Source organism: Phalaenopsis equestris, unplaced genomic scaffold, assembly GCF_001263595.1.
Source record: "Phalaenopsis equestris unplaced genomic scaffold, ASM126359v1 Scaffold001250, whole genome shotgun sequence".
In the NCBI taxonomy this organism is placed as follows: Eukaryota; Viridiplantae; Streptophyta; class Magnoliopsida; order Asparagales; family Orchidaceae; genus Phalaenopsis; species Phalaenopsis equestris.
This window is the reverse complement of record NW_018165689.1, coordinates 43,259-65,778: the sequence shown is the minus strand read 5'-3', so window position 1 is coordinate 65,778 and position 22,520 is coordinate 43,259. Positions and strand designations below refer to the sequence as shown.

Sequence of the window (22,520 nt, the reverse complement as noted above, 5' to 3'; positions counted from 1 at the left end):
TAAAAAAAGTTTAAGATTGATAAATAGTTGATAAGTAGACAAAAAGTTTATGCCTCTCCAGCAGAAGATTATTAGTCTAATAGGGAAGTTAATGCAATTTGCACATTTTTCTCGTCCCTTGTTAGTTGACATTATTGTATTGATTAAGGCAGTTTTCTCGTAGTTATAGATTCTCATAGGTTTTAAATGAAAGGTGATTGTGGTATTTAATATTAAGTCAAGTTTGATTAGCATTTATTAAAAGAAAAAAGCAGCAAAATCAGAGGCGTGACTTGCAGACATGTAGAAGGGTGAGAGGTAGCTGTGTTCGTGCCATGCAGTTTGGATGTGCAGGGTTTTTTGTGTGGATAAGGCTCCTATGGATGTATCATTTGGAATGGTTTCTCATGTGCATGTTTTGCATAGCATGTAATCAGGATGTTTGATTTTACTGAAGTCCTTGTAGCTGCATTTTAAGCGTTTGAAAATTTACAAAATTAACTATGGATCTAAAACATATAATTCACAACTTCTCATTCAAATTACTTATACTGACAGCAATCTCCCTGTTAAAGTTACGAGGCATACTTTTTCTCTATCTTGATAATTAACTAGTTTAGTGCAAAAGTGATGCGTAGGAAATCTGATTCTGTAAAATTAATTTTTTTGCTTGCTGAGTTTATTGTTTACAAATTCTTACTCAGATTCTCAATTATATATGATTATTTTATCATACACTAAACTTAAATACTTACTTTGCTTGTTTTTATTAAAATATTGATTAGTAATTAGTGATCTATGAATCATCAGTTATCTTTGCAGGAAAGCATATTCTAATCCTAATAATTGTATTAGGAAACTGTAACTGTGTTTTCCTTTATCAAATTTGTTTAACAAATTAAGAGTGCGTTCAAACATATGTTGGAAGAGAGAAAATTTTAAAAACTACGCAAAATCAATTGACTGAATTTTTGAACAAACAACATAAAAAATGTGATGACACTAATTTAGTTAAATCAAAAAAATGATGGAAATATGATCCAATCACAATGATGAATTAAGTCACTTGGATGCTAAATCTAGTAGGAAACGATGTACAAACTCAATTCACACACACAATCAAAACCACCCTTGTCGTGTTAAGCAGATGTCATCAAATCAAATCATCGCCAGTATGACTGACACCCAAATAAAATCATCCCCTCAAAATTTGAAGTGTCAAAAAGTCCAATTTCCATCTCCACCATCCTCTGTCTAGCTCGTCAAATCCAATAATCACCAAAATGTGATCTACCATTCTATGAAACTGCCAAAAATTTAAACTTTCACAGGATTACATCAGCAATCTATCACCCCAACTATGACACCATGATGTCATGTTCCTCACTTCGAGAGCCTATTCTCAACACAATGCAAAAGCCCATGTATCAAAATGTTACCCCCTCAACCTATATGATAGCTATAGGTACTTCCATTTTATTTTTTTCCAAACAACTTTTTGATGGGCTATTGTATCTTAACAAAGAGACCTATAACAAAGAAAGAGAGCCTATTAATTTGTACAAAAGTGAATATGTAACATAGTGAGGTTATTATTATGATCAAATAATTGACATAGGCTACACAACAAAAGTGTTAGTGCTCTAATGTTTGCATTTTTACTTGCACAGTATAACTTGGCGGTCATCTAGCAGAGACTTCATCAACACAGTAAACTAGTCTTGCATGAAGTTTGGGAGTCGCAAGATCATACTTATTCTCACTTTGGTGCTCTCCTTAATGCCAATCAAGTTCAACGGAGAATAGCTCAAACTTCAGTCGGGGCCTAACATGTTAATCACTAAGGGTGCTTTTGGGGGAGCTTATTCACAGCGGTGGCGTTTTGAAAACGCCACCGTTCAAAACGCCACCGAGTGTTTGAATATCACATTTTGAAGGAGTTTTTGAAAACGACATTCGGTTTTTAATATTAGACGCGGATCGGGGGGTCCTACCCGCGATCCGCGTTTCGTTTGAGGGAAAGACATATACGCCCTCCGCTCATGGGTGTCGTCTTCTCCCGCATTCTAAGCTCTGGCAGAGAACCTCCATCGCAAAACCCTATTGGTGCCCTGCTCCTCTCTCCGGTCGAACTCACGCAGCTCTATCTCCCTCTCCAATTCAGCACATCGCAGAACTCCGTCGTCGTTTGATCCGTGTTTCATACGAATGAAAGGCCATTGCGCCCCCCGCTCCCTCTGCCCTAAGTCTCGTTCGCTTCTCCTCCTCCCGTCGGAGCTTTCAACCCCCTCGACATCTCCTCTGCCTCCTCCTCGCCATCTCTTCTTTGCAAGCTTCCTTTGTGTGCTTGGAATCGCTTCCTTTGTGTTTGTGTATTGTGTTTGTGTATTTAGAAAAAATTAATTAGAATTAGTTGAATTAGATTTCAGCTTGTGGATGATTTATTTCAAAATGACAAGACAATGTTGAAATTGTTAAAGGGAGTATCTGCTTGAAGGATCTACTGTGGTCATCACTTCTGTTTTGATTTCCAAGTTAAATTCTTTTCTAAACAGTTTATTTCAAAAGAAACAAATTTTTCAGAAGATTTAATATTATTTTAATTCCATGTACAAATATTTTGTATATTGTTCCTTAAGTGCCAGTTTAACTAAAGGGGAGACTTCAAGAAAAAATCCCTTATTTCGTTGGCCTTTCTTGATGGCTTTCTGCTGTGATTTTCTTTTGAGTTTTAAAGCTACGGTTGTGGGTGGGTATAATAGATCTATTTGACCTTCGTATTTCACTGTGCTTGCCCTCAACAACGATTTTGGATACAACAAGCTTCATATTCTTGCAAATTTATCTTGTTTCAGATGAGAGTTGATTTCAACAGTAGTTCATTTTGAGTTTAAAAGTTGTTTACAAGGGTATACATTTGACCATCTCTTAAAATATGCATATTGATATGAAAGTTGAAGTGATGCTTACTATTGCTTTAAGTTCTGTTATTCCTACTAATTGAGGGGATCTTGTGCTGAAGGATTTGGTGTAAAATGCAGGTGTTAGATATATTAAATGCAGTATAGATGTGGTATTGCTTTGGAAATGATAGTTATGAGTTTTCAAACTTTAGTTCTATTATGAGATTTGTTTTTGGCAACCATTGCTTCCAAACTTTAGTTGTTGAGTATACTATGCTAGCTTGAAAATACTATGCAACCATAGCTTTGATGAAATCACAAATTGTACGATTGCAGCTTGGATGGCACATGTTCTTTTAGGGCAACCGCTGCTTGTATGAAACATATGTTGGCTTACTATGTTAGTTTTGTCATTGGCACTATTCTTATCTTTTTTATGTGATATGTAAATGAAGTGGTTTATTTCATTTTTTGTCACTTGCCACTGAGATGATTTATAGATAGGACTGAGAAAGTAAATTGATTGTTTCCTGATATCAACTGTCTACTGTGAGTTCACACGATTCTTATGCATTTTAGATATCTAACAACAAAAGTTTGATATTTACACATACACAACAGCTGGATGTCATAAATTTATACATGAAAATGTATATTTTACTTTTAAAAGATTAATAATGTATATCATTATTAATAACTAGGTGTTAGACATGTAAATATGTTGTGTCCGTGTAAAGAAAAGTTGTTTACGAAACGCACAAACCAAACAACTGTAGTTTATCCAGAACAAGGGCAGATTGATCATTTTTCTAGAATTAGTTATTTTCTAAACGCACAAACCAAACAGACAGACAGCTTATCTGGATCAGCTGCTTATTCAGCTGTTTATCACCAGATTATCAGAATAAGTAGCTTATCAGGATAAGCTGAATAAGTTGCAGCTGCCCCAAATAGACCCTAACTCATCACATGTTGTTAAAAATGAAGGTGAAGACTTTTTCTCCCAACAAAATGGCTATGGGGAGTATAAAGAATGATTTGAGATGGATAATTCCTAACTTTTGGCTCCAATAAAATTTCATTCAAGTTTTTAATTATGTGAGTGCAAGTTGCATGTATAATTTTATTAAGGGCAATGCAAGTGTGAATTCATCTTCTTACACCGACACATGCTTGATGTTTCTCTACTTTAAAAATTTCATTGCTTATTTATTTGTTCTATATGATTTATCATTGGTTAGTGTAGTACCTTTATTTTAGTCAAAAAGTGATAGGTAAGAAATAAAAATCCATGAAAATTAATATATTTCTCAGAGCCTTCATCAACAAAATAAACTAGTCTGAGGTCTCCTTATATCTTCATTCTCTTACATGAATTTTGGAGTCGCAAAATCATACTTAATCATACTTAGGTGCTCTGCTTCACATCTCTTTGGACAAGCCAATTAAGTTCAACGGAGGATAGCTCAAACTTTGGTCAGGGCCAACAATGTTAATCACTAACTGATCACATGTTAAAAAAGAAGGTGAAAACTTTTCTCCCAACCGAGAGACTATGGAGACTCTATAAAAAAATGATTAGAAATGGGTAATTCACAATTTTTGGCTGGAATAAAATACTTGATTATCCGAGTGCAAGTTGGATGTATAATTCCTAGAGCGCGATTCAAGCGTGAAGTCATCTTCTGACACCGACATAGGACTTGATTTTTCACTACTTAATAATTTCATTCCTTGTCTATTTCTTTTATCTGATTTATTACTAATTGGTCTAGTATCTTGATTTTAGTTAAAAAGTGATAAATAAAAAAATAAAAATCTGTGAAAATTAATATACTACCATTGATTTTATTTTATTTTATTTCTAAATTTCTGTTGAAAATCCAGAATATTTAAGATCGTCACATTATCAATTGGACTTAAAGACTAGTATTGTTCGTATTCATTAAAATATAGTGAATTGCCTAATTTAATGGTAACTAGTAATTTGTGAATTCTTCCTTTTCGTTTCTTTTCTTCTCTTTTCTTTTTCTTTTTTTTTTCATCAAAATATACCATGCAACATGATTAGTGTTCAGTAATCTCCAGCCCTAAGCCATCTTGTGTCAAGTTTCAAGTAAGATAAATGCATGTAAAGTTAACATTATAAATGCAGAACTCCAAAAAGTTGAAAATATGTTATTAAAGCAATCTGCAGCATGCACCATACCTGTGAAATTTTAAAAATGCATTCCATAATAATGAAAGTTGGCTGCCTACAGAGAAAAATACATCAAGAATCTCTTCCTTGGATAGAGAATAGAGCATGACATCATTCCGAACATCAAACACGCCATTAGAGTTCTGCATAAACAGAGAAATAGACATTTTTCTAGACTTGAAAAAAAAATATATGGTATAAAAAAAGGACTCGGGGAAACGAGATAAATGAGGTACCTCTACAACAACCTGAAAAGTGTCTGCAGCCTGTCCCAATCCCATATTCCCATTAGAACTGACACTAGATACATCTGACAGTGTAGAACCACTTAACCCAAATATACTATAGTTTAAATCAGCTTCAGTTAAATCATCAATTTTCTGATCAATCACACTACTGATCTTCTGAAGTTCCACGACAAGACTTTCATGTGATATTAACAATGACTTGAGAAGTTCAATCTCCCTCGAATTAATTCCTTGTCCCAATAACTGAAAACCAAAAACTTTAGTTTATGTATCATATTGTAACCAAAGAAACCTGCCAGATTGAAATAGTTAAGATGACTTCCTAGAACTCATGTAGAATAAGGAAACACATTTATGAATTATCAATATTACTCATTTCATTTGTTTAGGTGTCTGACAACTATCTTAGCCTAAGAAGGGATGCCTTATTATTATAGTCCATACAGAGCAGCGGAGCAAAACCACATTGAAATATGCTAATAAACAAAATAAAAACTGAAAAAAAAATTCTTAAACACTAAGCACACTCATCACAGGTGTTTGCATTGATGCAACAAAAAACATAAGCCTTTTTTTTAAACACTAAGCACACTCATCACAGGTGTTTGCATTGATGCAACAAAAAACATAAGCCAGAAGGCGTGAAAACTAATGGCATGCCTATTGAAGAGGAAAGAAATTACCTGATTTGGTTGTTTATAAATTTCTTTCGCATCAAGTTCCACCAAGAGAGAGTCTCTAAACATACATAAGAATCAGAATATAAACACAAATAAAAAATGCTCTTGTAACTCGGTACTACATGAAAGCTGAAAGTCAACAAACCTGGGTACCTTCTGTGAAGTCATACCGGCTTTCAAGAGAACAACATGTATGCTTAGATCAACAAGCACTGCATGGTAGACGTCAAAATGAACTGGACAGTATGAATGTATGCCTAGCAATGCTTTGGGAGGAATCCTAAATTCGTGAATTGCTGTAGAAAATGCCTCAAAAGTACCATGCATCTCTATGCTGTAATGAACATGATAGGTTAGGACAAGTTACAGAAGATCCCTTTATTCTTCAGCTGTACAGCTTTGAAGAGCAACACATAGGAATAGAAATATATGAAGAGTCACCTCACCCATTATCTAACAGAGGAGAATACATGAGCTCAAATTTTAGTATTACTGCTGACCTTGCAGGGATCTGCCACAGGTGTGTAAACAATAATAGTCACACATGAAACGTTTCGCTCTTGCAAAGTGAAAAGGAAAAGGGAAAAAAAAAAACATGATTAAATGAAAAAAAAAACAAGGCAGATAATTTCAATTGGAAAAAGAGTGAAATGCTATTTTTTAATGATCATCTTTCATGAACCAAAGTAGGAAAGCTAACCTCATCTGATCCAATATTTAAATTGAAAGAGATCATTACAGACAAAATGACATCCTGCCTTGCATATTTTATCCGAAAGGGCTGCGTAGTGAAACTCTGTTCGGCATCATCTATCCTCCAAACACCCACAGTATCATCTGAGGTTATGTCAGGGGCTGCATAACCAAACCGGTATATCATTATCCTTGATAAAAAAGGTCAATTTAAGAGATTAAAAACGGTTTAAGAGAAGAAATCAGTTTCGAGTTTCTTTAGGCCCATACCCCATTGAAGAATAGGGATAGGAGGAAAGTTGAGGCAGTTGTCATTTGCAGTAAAAAAACAGAAATTTCTGTAAAATGGTTCAGTGCTTATTTTAAAAAAAAGTAAAATAAAATAAGAGAAAATTAACAGTCAGCGGAAGCATAGAGAAAGATTGAATGAGAGATGGATACAGAGATAAGGAGAGGTAATGGGAACAATATAGAGAGAAAGAGAGCAAGGGATGAACAGGGAGAGTGCAAGAAGCGGGCCATTCAGTCAGGTATTGGGAGCATTCAAACAACTAACACAATCAAAAGTGGCCAGGCACGGTCACGCAACTTTGCAAGCAGGCACATTGAAAGATGCGACATCAATTAAACTATATAAGTGCACAGACGCTAGGACTTTTCTCCTCCACTTTCCACCAAATCAGAGGTAAAACTTAACCAAGCTTTTCATTTTCAAAGCATTAAGACCATAATATAGTTACTAAATGCAAAGGTCATTTATGCCTTTCAAATCATTAAGATTATAATGCTTATGCTATTAAATTTAAAAGTAATCAAAGCAGCAACTTCCATAAAAGACAATAATTTGTTGAGCATTTTATTATAATGGATATCCAATGTACATTCTATCTTAATTAGAACATAAAATAATGCTATTTTTTCTCAAATGGACTGGTCAGTTGCAATTTAATTTTGCCAAAAGCATTCTTACTTCTGTTTTTTCTTCTCTTAAGATGTATAAAACAGCCTTGTGAAACTGTAGCTTCATGTATTATTGCATAAAAGATTCAATCAGCAAACTACTATTACTTAGCCTCTAAAGTAAAAAGGTTTTTATGCCTGTAAAGTCCTTCAGATTGTAATAAATGGTATTAAATTTAAGGGATAACTACATAGAGACCATCCAAAACATTGATATTTACAAATTAACCACCCAAGTAATTTTTTTGAACTAACAAACAGATATATTTACGCGTGTTACGATCAAACTATTGAGAATTTGATAAAAATAAAAAATATGGGTTTAGAGTTTATCATGAATTTTGATATTTGAGTGAGAATTTTAAAAATGGATGAAAGAGATTGGTTGATTTGTAAATAGCAAGTTTCGAGTGGTCTGTATGTAATTGCCCCTAAATTTAATGATAATAGTGAATATGGCAAGATGAAGGGTATTGGTTCTGCAAAGTGCAAAGTTTAGTAGAAACTCAGTAAGGCTGGTGGATAGACTTGTGCTGAATGCTGTAGCAGTTTTGGTACCATCATTAACTAAAAATTTGTTTCCACCTTTCTCTGACTTTTTACTTTACTCAACAGCTGTGGTATTATTGAGTTAATATATCCATGGCATTCCTTTATTAAGGCTGGCACCAAACAATGTTCTCAAAAGAAAGTCACTGTCTCTGTCAATAATGTTTTTAAACACATTGCAAAATGTTTATGCTGTGCATGCTGCATAAATTTCATTTAATTTCGTCATTTTTTTGTTGAAATTATTGCTGCACGTTTGATTTTATGCATTTTTGAAATTTGCTGCCCTACCTATAGTTCGATTAACATTTTTTTTTTAATTTTATCTTCTTGACGGCAAATTTTTTTTACTTTTGTTTGATTTTCTTTGTAAATAAATCGAATTGTATCGTTAGTTTATATGAGCACATAAAATTTAGTATTTATGTGCATGTATCATTTGATGCTCTATTTGACATGTTATTCTTTCCTTTTTTAAAGATATGTTTCCAAGTCACTAGTTTATGATTCTTGTAAAGGTTGTTTATTAATATTCTGGTAAGGTGAATCCTGCATTCCATCTTAGACATCTTCACAGTTTAAATTACTCAAGATATATCATAAGATATTAATTTTACCTAAACCCTAAACTGAATGATATTTTGATTATTTGATGTATTTGCGCAATTGAAAGAATTCTCATAACCAGGCCCAGTAGCTTGAAATATTAAGATGAAATAGATTATTAGATAAAATTTAGATATTCTTACAAACATTAAATAATAATTTCAAAACATATGTTCATAAATTTTTATAACATCAATTCCCAATACATTGAAAGGGCCATTAAATCATAAAACTCATTCTATTCCAAAATAACAATGTGATACAAATAACTTTCACACATTATTCACTTAAATTCTCAAGTTGTTTGCCTATAAATATTTATTGAATAAAAATCGTGAGTTATAAGTCCAACTCAAAGGGTAAATCATAATTCTAATTTACAATAGCTCAAAAGTATTGGTCCACAATATGCATGCCTGTTGTCTAAATCCAAAGAAAGTTGAAGAGCATTTGCATTTCCTTTAAAGATTAATAGTTCAAAAGAAACCAGAGCATCTTGATGTAAATTAATAGCATGTACAGGAAAAAATATATAATATCTTATTTTGTCTCTTATTTATAAAATAAAATCATTATATGATCATCGTCTAATTTTACCACTTAAAAGATACATTAATATCTTTTTTTTTCAAACATGAAAATAAACAATCATTTACACGTGTGTATAAACCTTTCTTAACTATTACAATAAAATGTGAACTCCATTAACTAATATACACATATTTTTAATCGTTATCATTTCATTTGCAATTCTCAAGTTGTTTGCCTATAAATACTTATTGAATAAAAATCGTGAGTTATAAGTCCAACTCAAAGGGTAAATCATAATTCTAATTTACAATAGCACAAAAGTATTGGTCCACAATATGCATGCCTGTTGTCTAAATCCAAAGAAAGTTGAAGAGCATTTGCATTTCCTTTAAAGATTAATAGTTCAAAAGAAACCAGAGCATCTTGATGTAAATTAATAGCATGTACAGGAAAAAATATATAATATCTTATTTTGTCTCTTATTTATAAAATAAAATCATTATATGATCATCGTCTAATTTTATCACTTAAAAGATACATTAATATCTTTTTTTTTCAAACATGAAAATAAACAATCATTTACACGTGTGTATAAACCTTTCTTAACTATTAACATAAAATGTGAACTCCATTAACCAATATACACATATTTTTCGTCATTATTATTTCTCATGTAATTTAATATATTTATATAATGACATCGTATGACAAAATATAAAAAATTTAATCATGACATCAAATCAGTAATTTCAACATAATGATTTACAATGATAGAGATGAATCATATATGAACTTCCAATGGCAGTTGATTGAACAAATATTATTATCTTTTGATGCATTTGATTTAGAAGAACAATACCGTTGCTATAATTTAGAAAAAAGAGCACCGATCTTTACTTATAGGAGAAATAATAATCCCACTTCAAAGTTAATCCTTAATCAGCTCCTCATTGGTTCAATACCTAAAATATCAGATATAACTCATTTGTACGATTTGATTGCTTGTCTTCTACATTGATAATATATTTATTGAATTTCATACTATGCTTTAAATTTCTAATATGAAATAAAATTCTGTATTTCTTAAATTGGTGCATTCCTTGCTTGCTCTTCTCCCTCTTTCCAATGTCCTCCTCCTCTTGAAGGACTCTCATTTGTAGCATACCCTGATAAATTATTGAGGAATGTAAATCGTCATCATCATCATTGTTAGCCTTATCCCAACTATATAAATTCACATTTAGCTCATTTTTATAATGTATTGCCCAAAAGGTTAAATCTTTGTATTCAAATACTTGGAGCCACTTGATGAATTTGACTAGATCCATGCGACCATCAAAATCTAGCAAGTCCATCTTCACTCAAAAATCCGAGCTTATGCTCTGATATGCTATGTCAAATTGTCTAGGCATTAATTCTTCATTACTGGAAACTACCTGATGGCAAGGAATCACTTCCTTCTCTCGAACTGGAGAGTCACCGTAGTGCCTACGGATGGCCTCACCAGATTGTTTCCTCTCAAAGACGGCAAACCTCTATTGGAACTGAAGGATTTCTAACTACATATCATTTATAATAAACTCCTTAACACCTCTTTAAGGGTTTCTTCTTGGCGGTGTGGCACTTGAAACACTTCTTTGATACAAAAAATGAAGAATTGTGTTAAGTTGCGACAACCAACGTAATTTTTTTGTCGAAAAACGATGACATAATATGTTTAAATTATTGTGTCAATATTAGAGCATCTGCTAGAATCTATGTGTTATATAACTTGAATACAATGAAAAATGTGCAAGAGTAGCCATGATGCACGGGTGTAAAGTTAAATAAGAAAGGGTTTTCAAGTTATGAATGGACACGGGTAAAAAAGTTAATCCATGAAACTAAGGATCCGTTTGACATGAGTTGTGGCGAAATCGTGGGACGCAATTTGGGTTGTCTATTTGGTGCAGTGCAGACGTGGTATATTAAGCATGCCCGAGAAGCCACACAGCGATCGGATCGTGGATTTTTCCGCATTATATGGTAATTTTTCCTTTCGTGCCCTCCCTCTCCGTACCTCCTCTTCGCTCGCTCGACGACATATTTAGATAGGGTTTTTACCAACATTTGCTTCCTTCTTCCTCCAGTATCCTTTTCCCCTCATCTCTTCTTTGTGGATTTGCTCTATGAGCCGTATAGTTTGCACACTGTGATTTTTTATTTTATTTTTACGTACAAAACAACGGAGACTTGCATTTTTTTCTCTTTTCTCAGTGGCTACAACCCCATTTTTACATAGAAAGTACCGTATGTTTTGGGATTTGTTTGATAGGTTTGCGGCCATTAGTTGATGCACACGTTTCGTCAGTTCTCAAGTTGGTTTTGCTTTTTGGGAATGATTACATACCTACCAAACAAGTCTTGGTTTTGGCATTTTTGTTTCCTTCTTCTTACGTTGATTTGTGATATGTGAATGCGAAATTGAGAATTGGTTGGAGCAATATATAAAGAAGGCTTTTCGGTTGTTATTTATTTAGTTAAACATCGATTGGGATTTCATTATAATTTTTTATATATGAGTGAAAACATTGAGAAGGAATATTGGAGGGTAGAGCATTTGTTAGCATCCTTTCCTTGCTTTCATATTGCAGAGTTCGGTTATTTGATCGTTTCGGGTGCTCCTTCATATGTTGGGAACTTACAATTTTACAAACCCAACATACAATTCTTTATGTATTTTGTATTTACATTCATGATAGTTGAGCCCATATTTTGTCGTTTGAGGGATGATGGCAGCCATACTCGTGTGTATTTGACTGCTTCACCACGATTTCCCTTTGTTGCTTATGTTGCTTATGTTGAAATGGTGTTCACCATGATTTAATTTTGCGGATTTGAGTGTTGTATGCATGTATATTAAAGTTATTGTGTGAGATATGTAAATTCAATAGAATTGTGTGTTGTGTATGTAAATGGATCTTTTTGGATGATTGAATTATGTGAGGTTGGTGTATGCTACTTGGATTAATTTTTTCTAAAAGAATTTATGAGAAAAAAAAGGTTTTGGATGATAGGATTATTTGGGGGAAAAATAATTGACTCCTAAGAAGGCCCACTACTCACGTGTTTATATTCATGATATTTATTTGCACTTATATGAGATTTTTAGAGAAATTTATAAATATTACACCGACTTCTCATTTGTAAACAATAGTCCAATACAGAAACATAATGATCATTTATTCAGAAACAGCTGCAGCATATCTATTTTCAAACTGCAAAAAATAAACATATAGCTAGCTTATCCGCAGCAGCTTTCTTCTAGAGCTACTGCGCAACAACTTATTAATAAGCTGCAACTGCCCTAAACAGACCCTAAATGACGTTTTAATATGATATTAATTAATTTATAAAAGAAAATTTTCATTCCCTAGGATTAAGTGAGGTTGGTGTATGCTACTTGGATTAATTTTTTTTAAAAGAATTTATGAGAAAAAAGAGGTTTTGGATGATAGGATTATTTGGGGGAAAAAATAATTGACTCAAATGAAGGCCCACTTCTCCTGTGTTTATATTCATGGCATCTATTTGCATGTATAAGAGAGTTTTAGAGTAATTTACAAATATATCACTCACTTTTCATGTGTTTATATTCATGGTTCTGTGATGACTGGTGCTCAGGGTGCTGTGGGAGTAGTGGTGTTTGGTGTGGGGGTAGTGGTGTTTGGTGTGGGAATAGTGTGGGGGCAGTGCTGTTTGGCACGGGGAAATTGTGAGGGCAATGGTGTTTGGTAGGGTTGTGGCAATGGGTGCAGTGGTGTTTGGTGTGGGGCTAGTGTGGGGGCGGTGATGTTTGTTGTGGGGGTGGTGTGGGGGGCTAGCGTGGGGGCGGTGGTGTTTGTTGTGAGGGGTGGTGTGGGGCAGTGGTGAAATACAACAATTTTATTTTTGTTTGTTTTGTGCTAAATACCTCTTTTGTCAAATATTTATGTTTAGCTCTTTTTATGTTGGTAACACAATGATTAAGACAAAAGAAGTCGATTCATCAGCAATGTAGGATAAAGAATTCAAATTCATATTTTGCGACCTCTGCCTTGAGAAGCACGAACTGGGAAATAAACTCGCAACCTATTTTAACAAAAAAGAATGACAAAATAGTATAAAGTTTCAAGGAAATTATGAAAAGAGAATATGATAACATGCAACTGAAAAACAAGTGAGATCAATTGAAAAAAAAACTAGAAAATTTGGAAAAATTTGAAACGATGATTCACGAAGTTGGGTTGGGATCTAATCCAACGGACTATTGATAATTCGGAGAAATGGTGGGCTGAGAAATTAGAGGTGAGAATAAATCAAACTTGCATATTATGACTTTTTATCCCTAAAATGTATGAACATATCCATGTCCCATTATATTGCAAGTAGTGTCAGCTAGGGCTGTCAAAAAAGATCGTTGTTCGCGAACAGCTCGTGTTCGGCTCGTTAAGTAGCTCGTGTTCGGCTCGTTCGTTAAGTAAATAAGTCGAACACGAACAAGTTTTTAAAGCTGAAATTATAAACGAGCCAAACACGAACAACTCTTTGTTCGCTCGTGTTCGGTTCGTTTTAGCTCAAAATTAAAAAAATATATAATTATTAATATAATAATATATTACATATATTATTTATATAATAAGACATGATATATATATATTTATATCTAAGTTTAAATCATAACATCTCGTGTGGTAATGTGGTTATTGCATTTTTTTTTGTATATATTCGGTCCAAATTTGAATCCCACACTTTACATCTATTTTTTTCAATTTAATTTTTCCAAGCCAATTTTGAGCCGAACACGAACACAAATATTTAAATCAAACCGAACACATACTGTTCACGAGCCAATTTCGAACACGAGCCGATTTCGAACAATAGCTATTTCGAACGAGTCGAACACAAGTCAAGCCTGAGCTCGCTCAAGCTCGGCTCGTTAACAGCCCTAGTGTCAGCCGCAAAAAAATTCAAATTCAGTGGTATTGATCCTGATATGAAAAAAAAGTTGGATCGTATGTTCGATGGGGTTGTGACAACAGAGAATAATGCTTGGACCCCTAGTGAGCGAGAGTTTGCAAGCATACCTGAGAACTTGGATGTCAAGCAAGCAATTGACTCCAATGAAGGCCTTAACCCGAACCAAAATGAAGTAGAGTCCACTAGTAGGACAAAGCGTTCAAGGGTGGAGAAAAAGAAAAAAGGGGTTGCTTTCATTAGAAGCGAAATATCATTAGTAGTGGCTTCGTGAACTAATGACACTCAGACTTCGCAGGCGACCTCCATCTAACAATTTATCCAAGTTCTGGAGGCAATCCCAAAAATTTATGAGGACATGTCATTATATTTGTTCTCCATGAATTTGTTGAAGTATCTGACACGTAGGGTTCTTCATGATGATAACCCCTGACTGTAGGATCAATTATATACATTATTTTTACGACTGCAGGGACACATGACTTTATTTAGTTATCTTTATACTATTTGTATTTATTTTCCAGTAGGTTTATCGAATTTCTGATTTGGATGTTTTCTCTTTTTCCTTGGAACAATGTTAATGCTACTTTGGATGTTTGTTTTTTCATCGCATCGTACATTTACATTTTGTAATTCGTTATTCAAAATTTATTTAAGATATTGTTTGGCTATAGAATGATGTCATTATACCTAATTCGGTGATTCTCATGTCTTACCTAAAAAGAACACTTTTTTAACATGAATTCACAAAGAGAGAGACGCATAAGGAGAATTGTGGTAGCAGTATGTTTGATGTATGAGTACTACAACTCATACATAGATCAATCTCCCTACATTACATTATCTTACATTGTTGATAAATGGGTTGAGAATCTACTTGAAGGACAAACTACAAGTTTCAGCAACATGTTTCGTATAAAACAATCCATATTTATAGATCTCCCTAATGAAATACATAGAAATCATAGACTTCATGACTTCTCCAGACTGACATACAAAGAGATGTTATCAATAACCCTCCACATTTTGTCACATAACGAATCAATGAGATAAGCAATGGAACAATTACAGCCTTCATCGTAGACAATCAACAGATACTTATCAGTAGGGTTGGATGTTATTGTTAGTTTATTATAAAAAACTATCAAGTCAGACAATCCAATATTTGAGAAGACTTCAATAGAGATTGCAAATGACCCACGATATACTTCATTTTTTTAGCTAAATCTTTTTACTCATTATATTCAGAAATCAAAATGAGTAGTGTAATTTACACAACCTTCATCAATTTGTTAGAATTGTATTGGAGCGATCGATTGAACACACGTAGATGCAGGTATATCAAATAATGAAAATGTCTCATTCATTGGGCGGTGTAAATCACCAACATAAAATGTGAAGTTTGTATGTGATTTTAACATGTGTTTTACTTTGGCTATAGTTGACTGAGAAGACAGTGCACATGACAGTCGTATAATCACTCACCCCCAGATTTGTTCAACCATTAATCCTATTTAGATTTTTTTTCAGTCGATTACTAATCATTGTATTTGTGACAAAAAAATATTATTTTGTCGATGATGGATATCTCTTCTTTTGTCGATGCTGGATATCCCTTACAAAGGGAGTATCGACAAAAAATAGTTATTTGTCCAAAAACGTCTGCAGCACAGCTGTTTTCAAACTACAAAAAACAAACAGACAATCAGCTTATCCGCAACAGTTTTCTGTCACAGCTGTTGCATAGCAGATTATTATTAAGTTATAGCTGCCCCAAGCAAACCCTAATATTAGGATAAGAACTTCAAATATAGGTAATCTCACAAATAAATAAATGAAATTAGTAGAATTATTATTAATAAAAAGATAAATATATTTGCATTCAAAAAACAAAATGAGTTGTAGAAAAAACTATGGAGATTGATAGCTTAGATTTTAAACTTTAGTATTCATGTAGGAGTCGTGCAAGAATGGTGTAATTATAGATAAGAATTTGAAAATAATGTTGTAAAAATTAATAAAATTTGAAATAGAATTGTATTTAATAGCTATTGTTGATACTAAGATTTTTAATGTTATAAGTGTTTATGATCTCCAAGTAGGATAGAGTAAATATTCAAAAGAAAATCTTTGGAATGATCTCCAAGTAGGATAGAGTAAATATTCAAAAGAAAATCTTTGGAATAGCCTAAAAAAGTAATATAAATGATACCTCTTCAAAAATGATTTTAGAAGAATTCACGATAGCTATAATTTTAAAGTAACTAATGAAGAAGGTAATCATATTGAATTTTATTTTAGCTTATGATTTTATTATTGTTAATACTTATAAAAAAATTAGCATATTATCATTTAAAAGAATGGATTTAATAAAACACAAATTGCTTATTTTCTAATGAGAAAAATAGATTATCAAGATTATAAAAATTCTACAATCATTCTAAGTGAAAAGTTAAGTTCTTAATATCGATTATTACATTTCTATTTTAACATGAGGGATTGGAAGATGAAAAATAAAATGAAATATTATCATAAAATTAGATATGGTACTTAAAAGACATAAATAAAATTATTTTATGATTATACTTCAAAATCTTAAAATTTGAGATGTTCATAAGAAGCTATTAAACAAGTTGGAAAACATATGCTTAAAGAATCAAAAGAAAAAATCCTTATGAATAAAAATACTTGGTGGTGAAATAATAATGCACAAAAAAAGATTTAAAAAAAAATACTGTTATAAAAATTTATTTAGATTGATTTAGATGTAAAAGCATGGCGAATTCGGAAAAAATATAAAGTGACCCATAAAAAGAATAATTTGTAAAGCTGAGAATTATATTTTTAATAATATTTATAATAAATTAGATATTTAAAAATATAAAAGATATATGTATAAACTAGCTAAGAAAACAAATACGAAAAATAAAAATTTAGTTCGAATAAAATATATTAAAAATGAAAATCAAAAAGTATTTTTGTTGGATAAGAATATTCAACATAGGTGGGTGGTATAATTTAATAAACTTTTCAATGAAGATTGTGAAATACAATCGACTTTTGTGATCTTAATATCATAAATAATAACAAAATTTTTATTTTTATCATCGTATTAGTAAAATAAAAATTGATGAGGTTTTAAAGAAACTGTATTAAATAATAATAGGACTTGATGATATTCATATACAAGTGTGAAAATATTTAGATCTAAGAATTTTTTGACTTACTAAATTTTTAATACTTTTGTTCAAAGTGAGGGTGATAAAGATGAGAATGTTATTACTATAATTTAAGTTAGATGGTTGAAGTGGATGAATGCATCGGGCATATCGTGTGACAGAAACATACCTTAGACTTAAAGTCAAATTTTTTAAGATGGTAGTGAGACCTGAAACGGTTTATGGCACGGAATGTTGACCCGTAAAAGAGAAGCATAAAACTAAGTCAATTGTTGCTAAGATGAGAATGCTCAAGTGGACGAGTGGCTTTACACGCAGAGACAAAATGTGAAACAAATATCCATAGAGTAGCTCTAGTGATAAATACTGTTAGAGAGAATCACCATAGATGGTTTGCTCACTTTAAATATTGATCATCTTGAAAAGGAAGTCACATAACCGACACCAATTAATGGGATAAAGGCTTCTTGTTGCGGTTGTTATTTTTTCACCTTTAAATTAACTATGAATGAGTTCTTGAATGTTGAATGCTTACATTCATACAAAATAATCAGCATAAATTCATTCATAATTTTTACCTTAAATCTCTATGTGATCCTCTTATCAAATGATCATCTTGAGCACTTCTCTCCATTTTTACTACCCAACTTTAACAAAGCCTCATTTATATCCCCACTCTTCCATATTATATCCCCACTCTTCCATATAACATAATCAAAACATTTAAATCTATCGCACCAAGAAGCAATTTTATCACCTAAAAATATTGACTAAATAATTTTTAAAATTACTTTAGAGGTTGATCCATCAGCAATCCGAACAGTGAGGGTCGGATTACACGACCGGTAATCCATTAATAAGGAGACATCCCTGGTCATATGATCGGAGGCACCTGAGTCAACAATCCAGGGGCAAGAAGAGGTTGAATCCAAGACGAAAGCGGATGGGGAAATACCTTGATAGGTAACAAGGCCGGTGGCACCCGAAGCCACACTAGTAGGTTGGACTGGTGACAACTGACCGAGCATCTTCTGGAGAGCATGAATATGTTATTCACTGAATGGGCTCGTTCCTGAAGAAGCTTCGGTGGTGCTGGTGGCAGCTGCGCGATGATCCCGTTTGGGTTTCCCATTGGCGGGTTTGCCATAAATCCGCCAACACGTATCCTGAGTATGGCCCGAACGGCGGCAGTAGTCACACCAAGGGCGGCCCTGGCGTTGGTGGTTGTCTGTGGATGGGAAATTCGAGGGCAGTAGTGGACAAGGAAGCACCTAACATGACCTTTTGGCAACTCTCTTCGCGGCGTATATCGGAGAAAGCTTCACAAATTGTTGGAAGAGGTTTCGAATTCAAAATCCGTGAGCGAGTCTGGTCAAACTCAGATTTGAGGCCGAGAAGAAATTTGAAGGTGCGTTTTTGTTCTATAATTTGGCGAAATATGTTAAGAGTCTTCGATACACTTCCAAGGGTACACCTCGAATAGATCTAGTTGCTGTCAATACCGAGTAAGTATTGAAGTATTGGGTGAAGAGATCACCTTGACGAAAGTCATGAAGAATGGTCTCAACAGCAAATAGTTCGCTTGTATTGTCCGCACTAGAATAGATATCACGGGCAGCATCCCAGATTTCCTTACAAGAAAATTTTCGCCAATATCAAGTGTCATCGAGTTAACAAGCCAGGCCATAACAATATTATTCTCGGATTTCCAAGTCTTGTATGATGGATATGTCGTCATCGAAGCTGGAGCATCACCAGTGAGGTAGTCATCTTTGTCTTTGCCGCATACAAACATCATGACTGACTGCGACCATTGGAGGTAATTCTGGTCGGTGATGAGGACAGAATTATTGTCTGAATTATTGGGCAATGGAGACCCAACCGCGGAGGGGTGGCTAGAAGTGACATCACTAGTTGAGGAGTTGCAGGCCTGGGCGTACTTTCGTACTTAGTCATTGAGCACGGCTGGAACTGGATGTGCTCGATCGCAGAAGAATCGGTGCTAACGATCAGACACAGACGATCTCGCGAGAGAAGCGGGAGATCGCGGACGATCGCGGGAGATCGCGGGATCGCGGACGAGCAGAGACGATCGCGGGAGATCGCGGGAGAAGCGCGGACGATCGCGGGAGAAGCGGGAGAAGCGGGGACGATTGCACGGGCGGTCGGGCCACGGGCGATCGGACGATCGCGGAAGATCGGAGAGAGGCGCGATCGGTCGATTGGACGAGGGGAGGCGCGCAGATGCGGACGATCGACGATCGAGGCAGGCGCAAACTAAGGCAGCGCTCGGACAAGAACGATCGCGGGAGAGAAGGGTCGTGATCGAGCCGAGCGGGAGAGGCTTCCCTTTGATGGCTTTGATACCATGTGAATTTTGAATAATTTTTTTTCTCACTAAATACATAGATAATTCACCTATAAATAGGCGAGTACAAGAGATAAAAAGAGGAAAGAAATCTTCCTACAATTAAGTAATTCCTATAATTATGGAATAAACATAAATCCCTATAATTAAGAAATTACCTTTTTTATACTATGACTAAATATAGCAAGTACAAAATAGAATTACATAATAATAAGGAGCGTAATTCCACACAAACAATTTTTTTGCCTATTATCCTGATTTGATGTTTGAGATGGTAGGATATTTGCCACAACATAAATATAAAATTGTAGGGCTATTTTTGCAACATTGCCTACTAGTTAGAAACTAGAGAAAGTTTATGGCTCAAAAAAAATCAATTTTTCACTATATTGAAGCTTGATTGGAAACTTATTATATCACTATCGAACAATGTCAAATCTAATATTTCAAGAAAGTCTACTCTCAAGATTAGAACAGCTCTATGCAACAAGAATGTATGAAAGTAATGATAATATGAAGAGTAATTTTAGTGCATACTTTTTTACTTGGTTTAGGCAAATGTTCAAGGATGTCAACAAGGAAAAATGTGCTGGCACAATTTTTGGTAGAAGCAAAGAACATTACAACAATAAAAGCAATATCATAAGCTATTCAGCTAAGAACTCATGAAGGCATTAAAAAAAACAAATAAAAACCACTACCATTAAAAATTATATTAGAAAATAATTTATTCCTATTAGAAGTTATGACAAATAAATTAGTTCCTGAGATTAAGAGTTATTTCCTTTCTTATTTTATTTTTTTTCCCATAGAGAGTTATTTCCTTTCCTACTTTAGGCTTTCCTATTTTACGATATTTCGTTTATCTCCAAATAATTAATATAAATTGATTATTAGAAATATTATAAATTATTTCCTGAGATTAAGAGTTGTTTCCTTTCTTATTTTATTTTTTTTTCCTTGGAGAATTATTTCCTTTCCTATTTTACAATATTTCGTTTATCTCCAAATAATTAATATGAATTGATTATTAGAGATATTAGGTGATATATCTTTCCTTTCACATTATTCCATTTTTTTTGTCTTTCTTATTTTAAAATACATGTAAATGGTTAATTATACCCCCTTCCTATCAATGAAAATACCCCTATTTAATTCTGTTTTATTCTGTATTATTCTGAATATCAGAGCTAAATTCCCTACCCTAGTTGTCGCTCCTTCCAGAACCGCCAGACTCCCTTCCTGCCATCCTTCGTGCGAGAAGGGAGGGGCACTTGTCTTGATATTTGAAACAGCAATTTTTTCTTCCTCACCTTCTCTACCCTCGTTAGCCCTAAAGGCGGCGTCATCGTCGACCTAGCCGCATGCGGTGTCATTATGTCCATCATCTCCACCACCGCCGACCTGATGCGGGATTTCAAAAAGGTGAAGGAGGCTCTGTTGCTTGTTTTAAAAGTCGACAAATTCCTCCACAGAATCCGATAGTGCAAGAAACTATAGTCTAGCCCTTCGCCACCATGAATCCTTCATTCCTTCCGTTCTCCTCCATGCAGTCCCTAACCCTATCTCTCGAATTCTTTCTTCACAATTTTTCTATCTTTCTTCCACAGGATTTTTGTGGTTTGTACCCTAGAAGGGAATCAGGAGAAGAAATGTTGATGGAGAGTGTGATGGGTGGGCTGTCGAGGCCGAAGCTGCGTTGGAATTGACGGGAGCGATCGCTTGGGTTGGATTACAGTGGTGGAATGAGATTAATGAATTAGATGAGTGGCAGCGATGTTTATACTACACATTGTGCTCTTGATATTGTTTTACCTCTCTCATTGCGCCCGTACAAATTATTTGCATACAACTTAGACTTCCAAAATATGGCTAGACAACCCAAAAAAATTTTCTTCCTTATCAATTTTATCATCAAGGGATTGTGGGCTATTCTCTTTGGATTTTACCAGAATGTTTCTATTCTCAAACCTAAAATTTCTTTTTGGGTGTATATGCAAACTAGTCCAAGGTCAGCTCATTTAAAGGCCATTGAGGTTACCAAGTAAGCAGTTAATGTCATTAAAGTTAGTGATGTCGTATGTCGTACATAAACTCTTAACTAGTAAAGATTCAGTAGAAAATGAAGTGGCCTTGTTGCTCTGGCAGCCAAACCTTGAAGCTTCTACTGGTCACCCTTGGTGAGAAGGGTTGCAAGAATTAAACTAAGGATTTTCGAGGATTGGGCATGTTTCTACTAGTTATGGTGCAAATGCAGGGTATGGAGAAGTTTTTAGACACTCAGATCAGTCTCCCAATGCTGCAGTCGGAAGTATCGTATTTGCGAGACTCCACTTGCAGCAGACCCTCTTTCGTAGCTTTTCCTACATAAGACCCTCCACCTGAATATTTCTTACAGTAGACCCTCCTTCAAAGCATTTTTCTGCATCAGACACCTCTCCAGAGTTTTTAACTGACACGGACCCTTCTCCAAAGCTTTTTATGCAACAGATCCTTCTCTGGAATCTTTTTTCCTGCAGCAGGCTTTCCTTTGAAATTTCTTCCTACATCAAACCCTTCGGAACTTTTTCCTGTTTCAGGCCCTTCTCCGAAACTTTTCTATCGTAGAACCTCCTCCGAAGTTTTCCCT

At 34.2% G+C, this 22,520-nt stretch overlaps 1 protein-coding gene across 2 annotated transcripts in view; it reads right to left on the bottom strand.

Moving 5' to 3' along the window:
• Nucleotides 1-22,520, bottom strand: part of LOC110033667 (protein FAM135B-like) — a gene marked incomplete in the record, with an annotated part of 63,419 nt that overhangs the window by 37,573 nt on the left and 3,326 nt on the right. For both annotated transcript variants that reach the window (XM_020737723.1, XM_020737724.1), the window contains 6 exon segments: nt 5,092-5,225; nt 5,319-5,573; nt 6,014-6,068; nt 6,156-6,344; nt 6,457-6,521; nt 6,711-6,865. In XM_020737723.1, coding sequence (XP_020593382.1) covers nt 5,092-5,225; nt 5,319-5,573; nt 6,014-6,068; nt 6,156-6,344; nt 6,457-6,521; nt 6,711-6,865 — 853 coding nt within the window.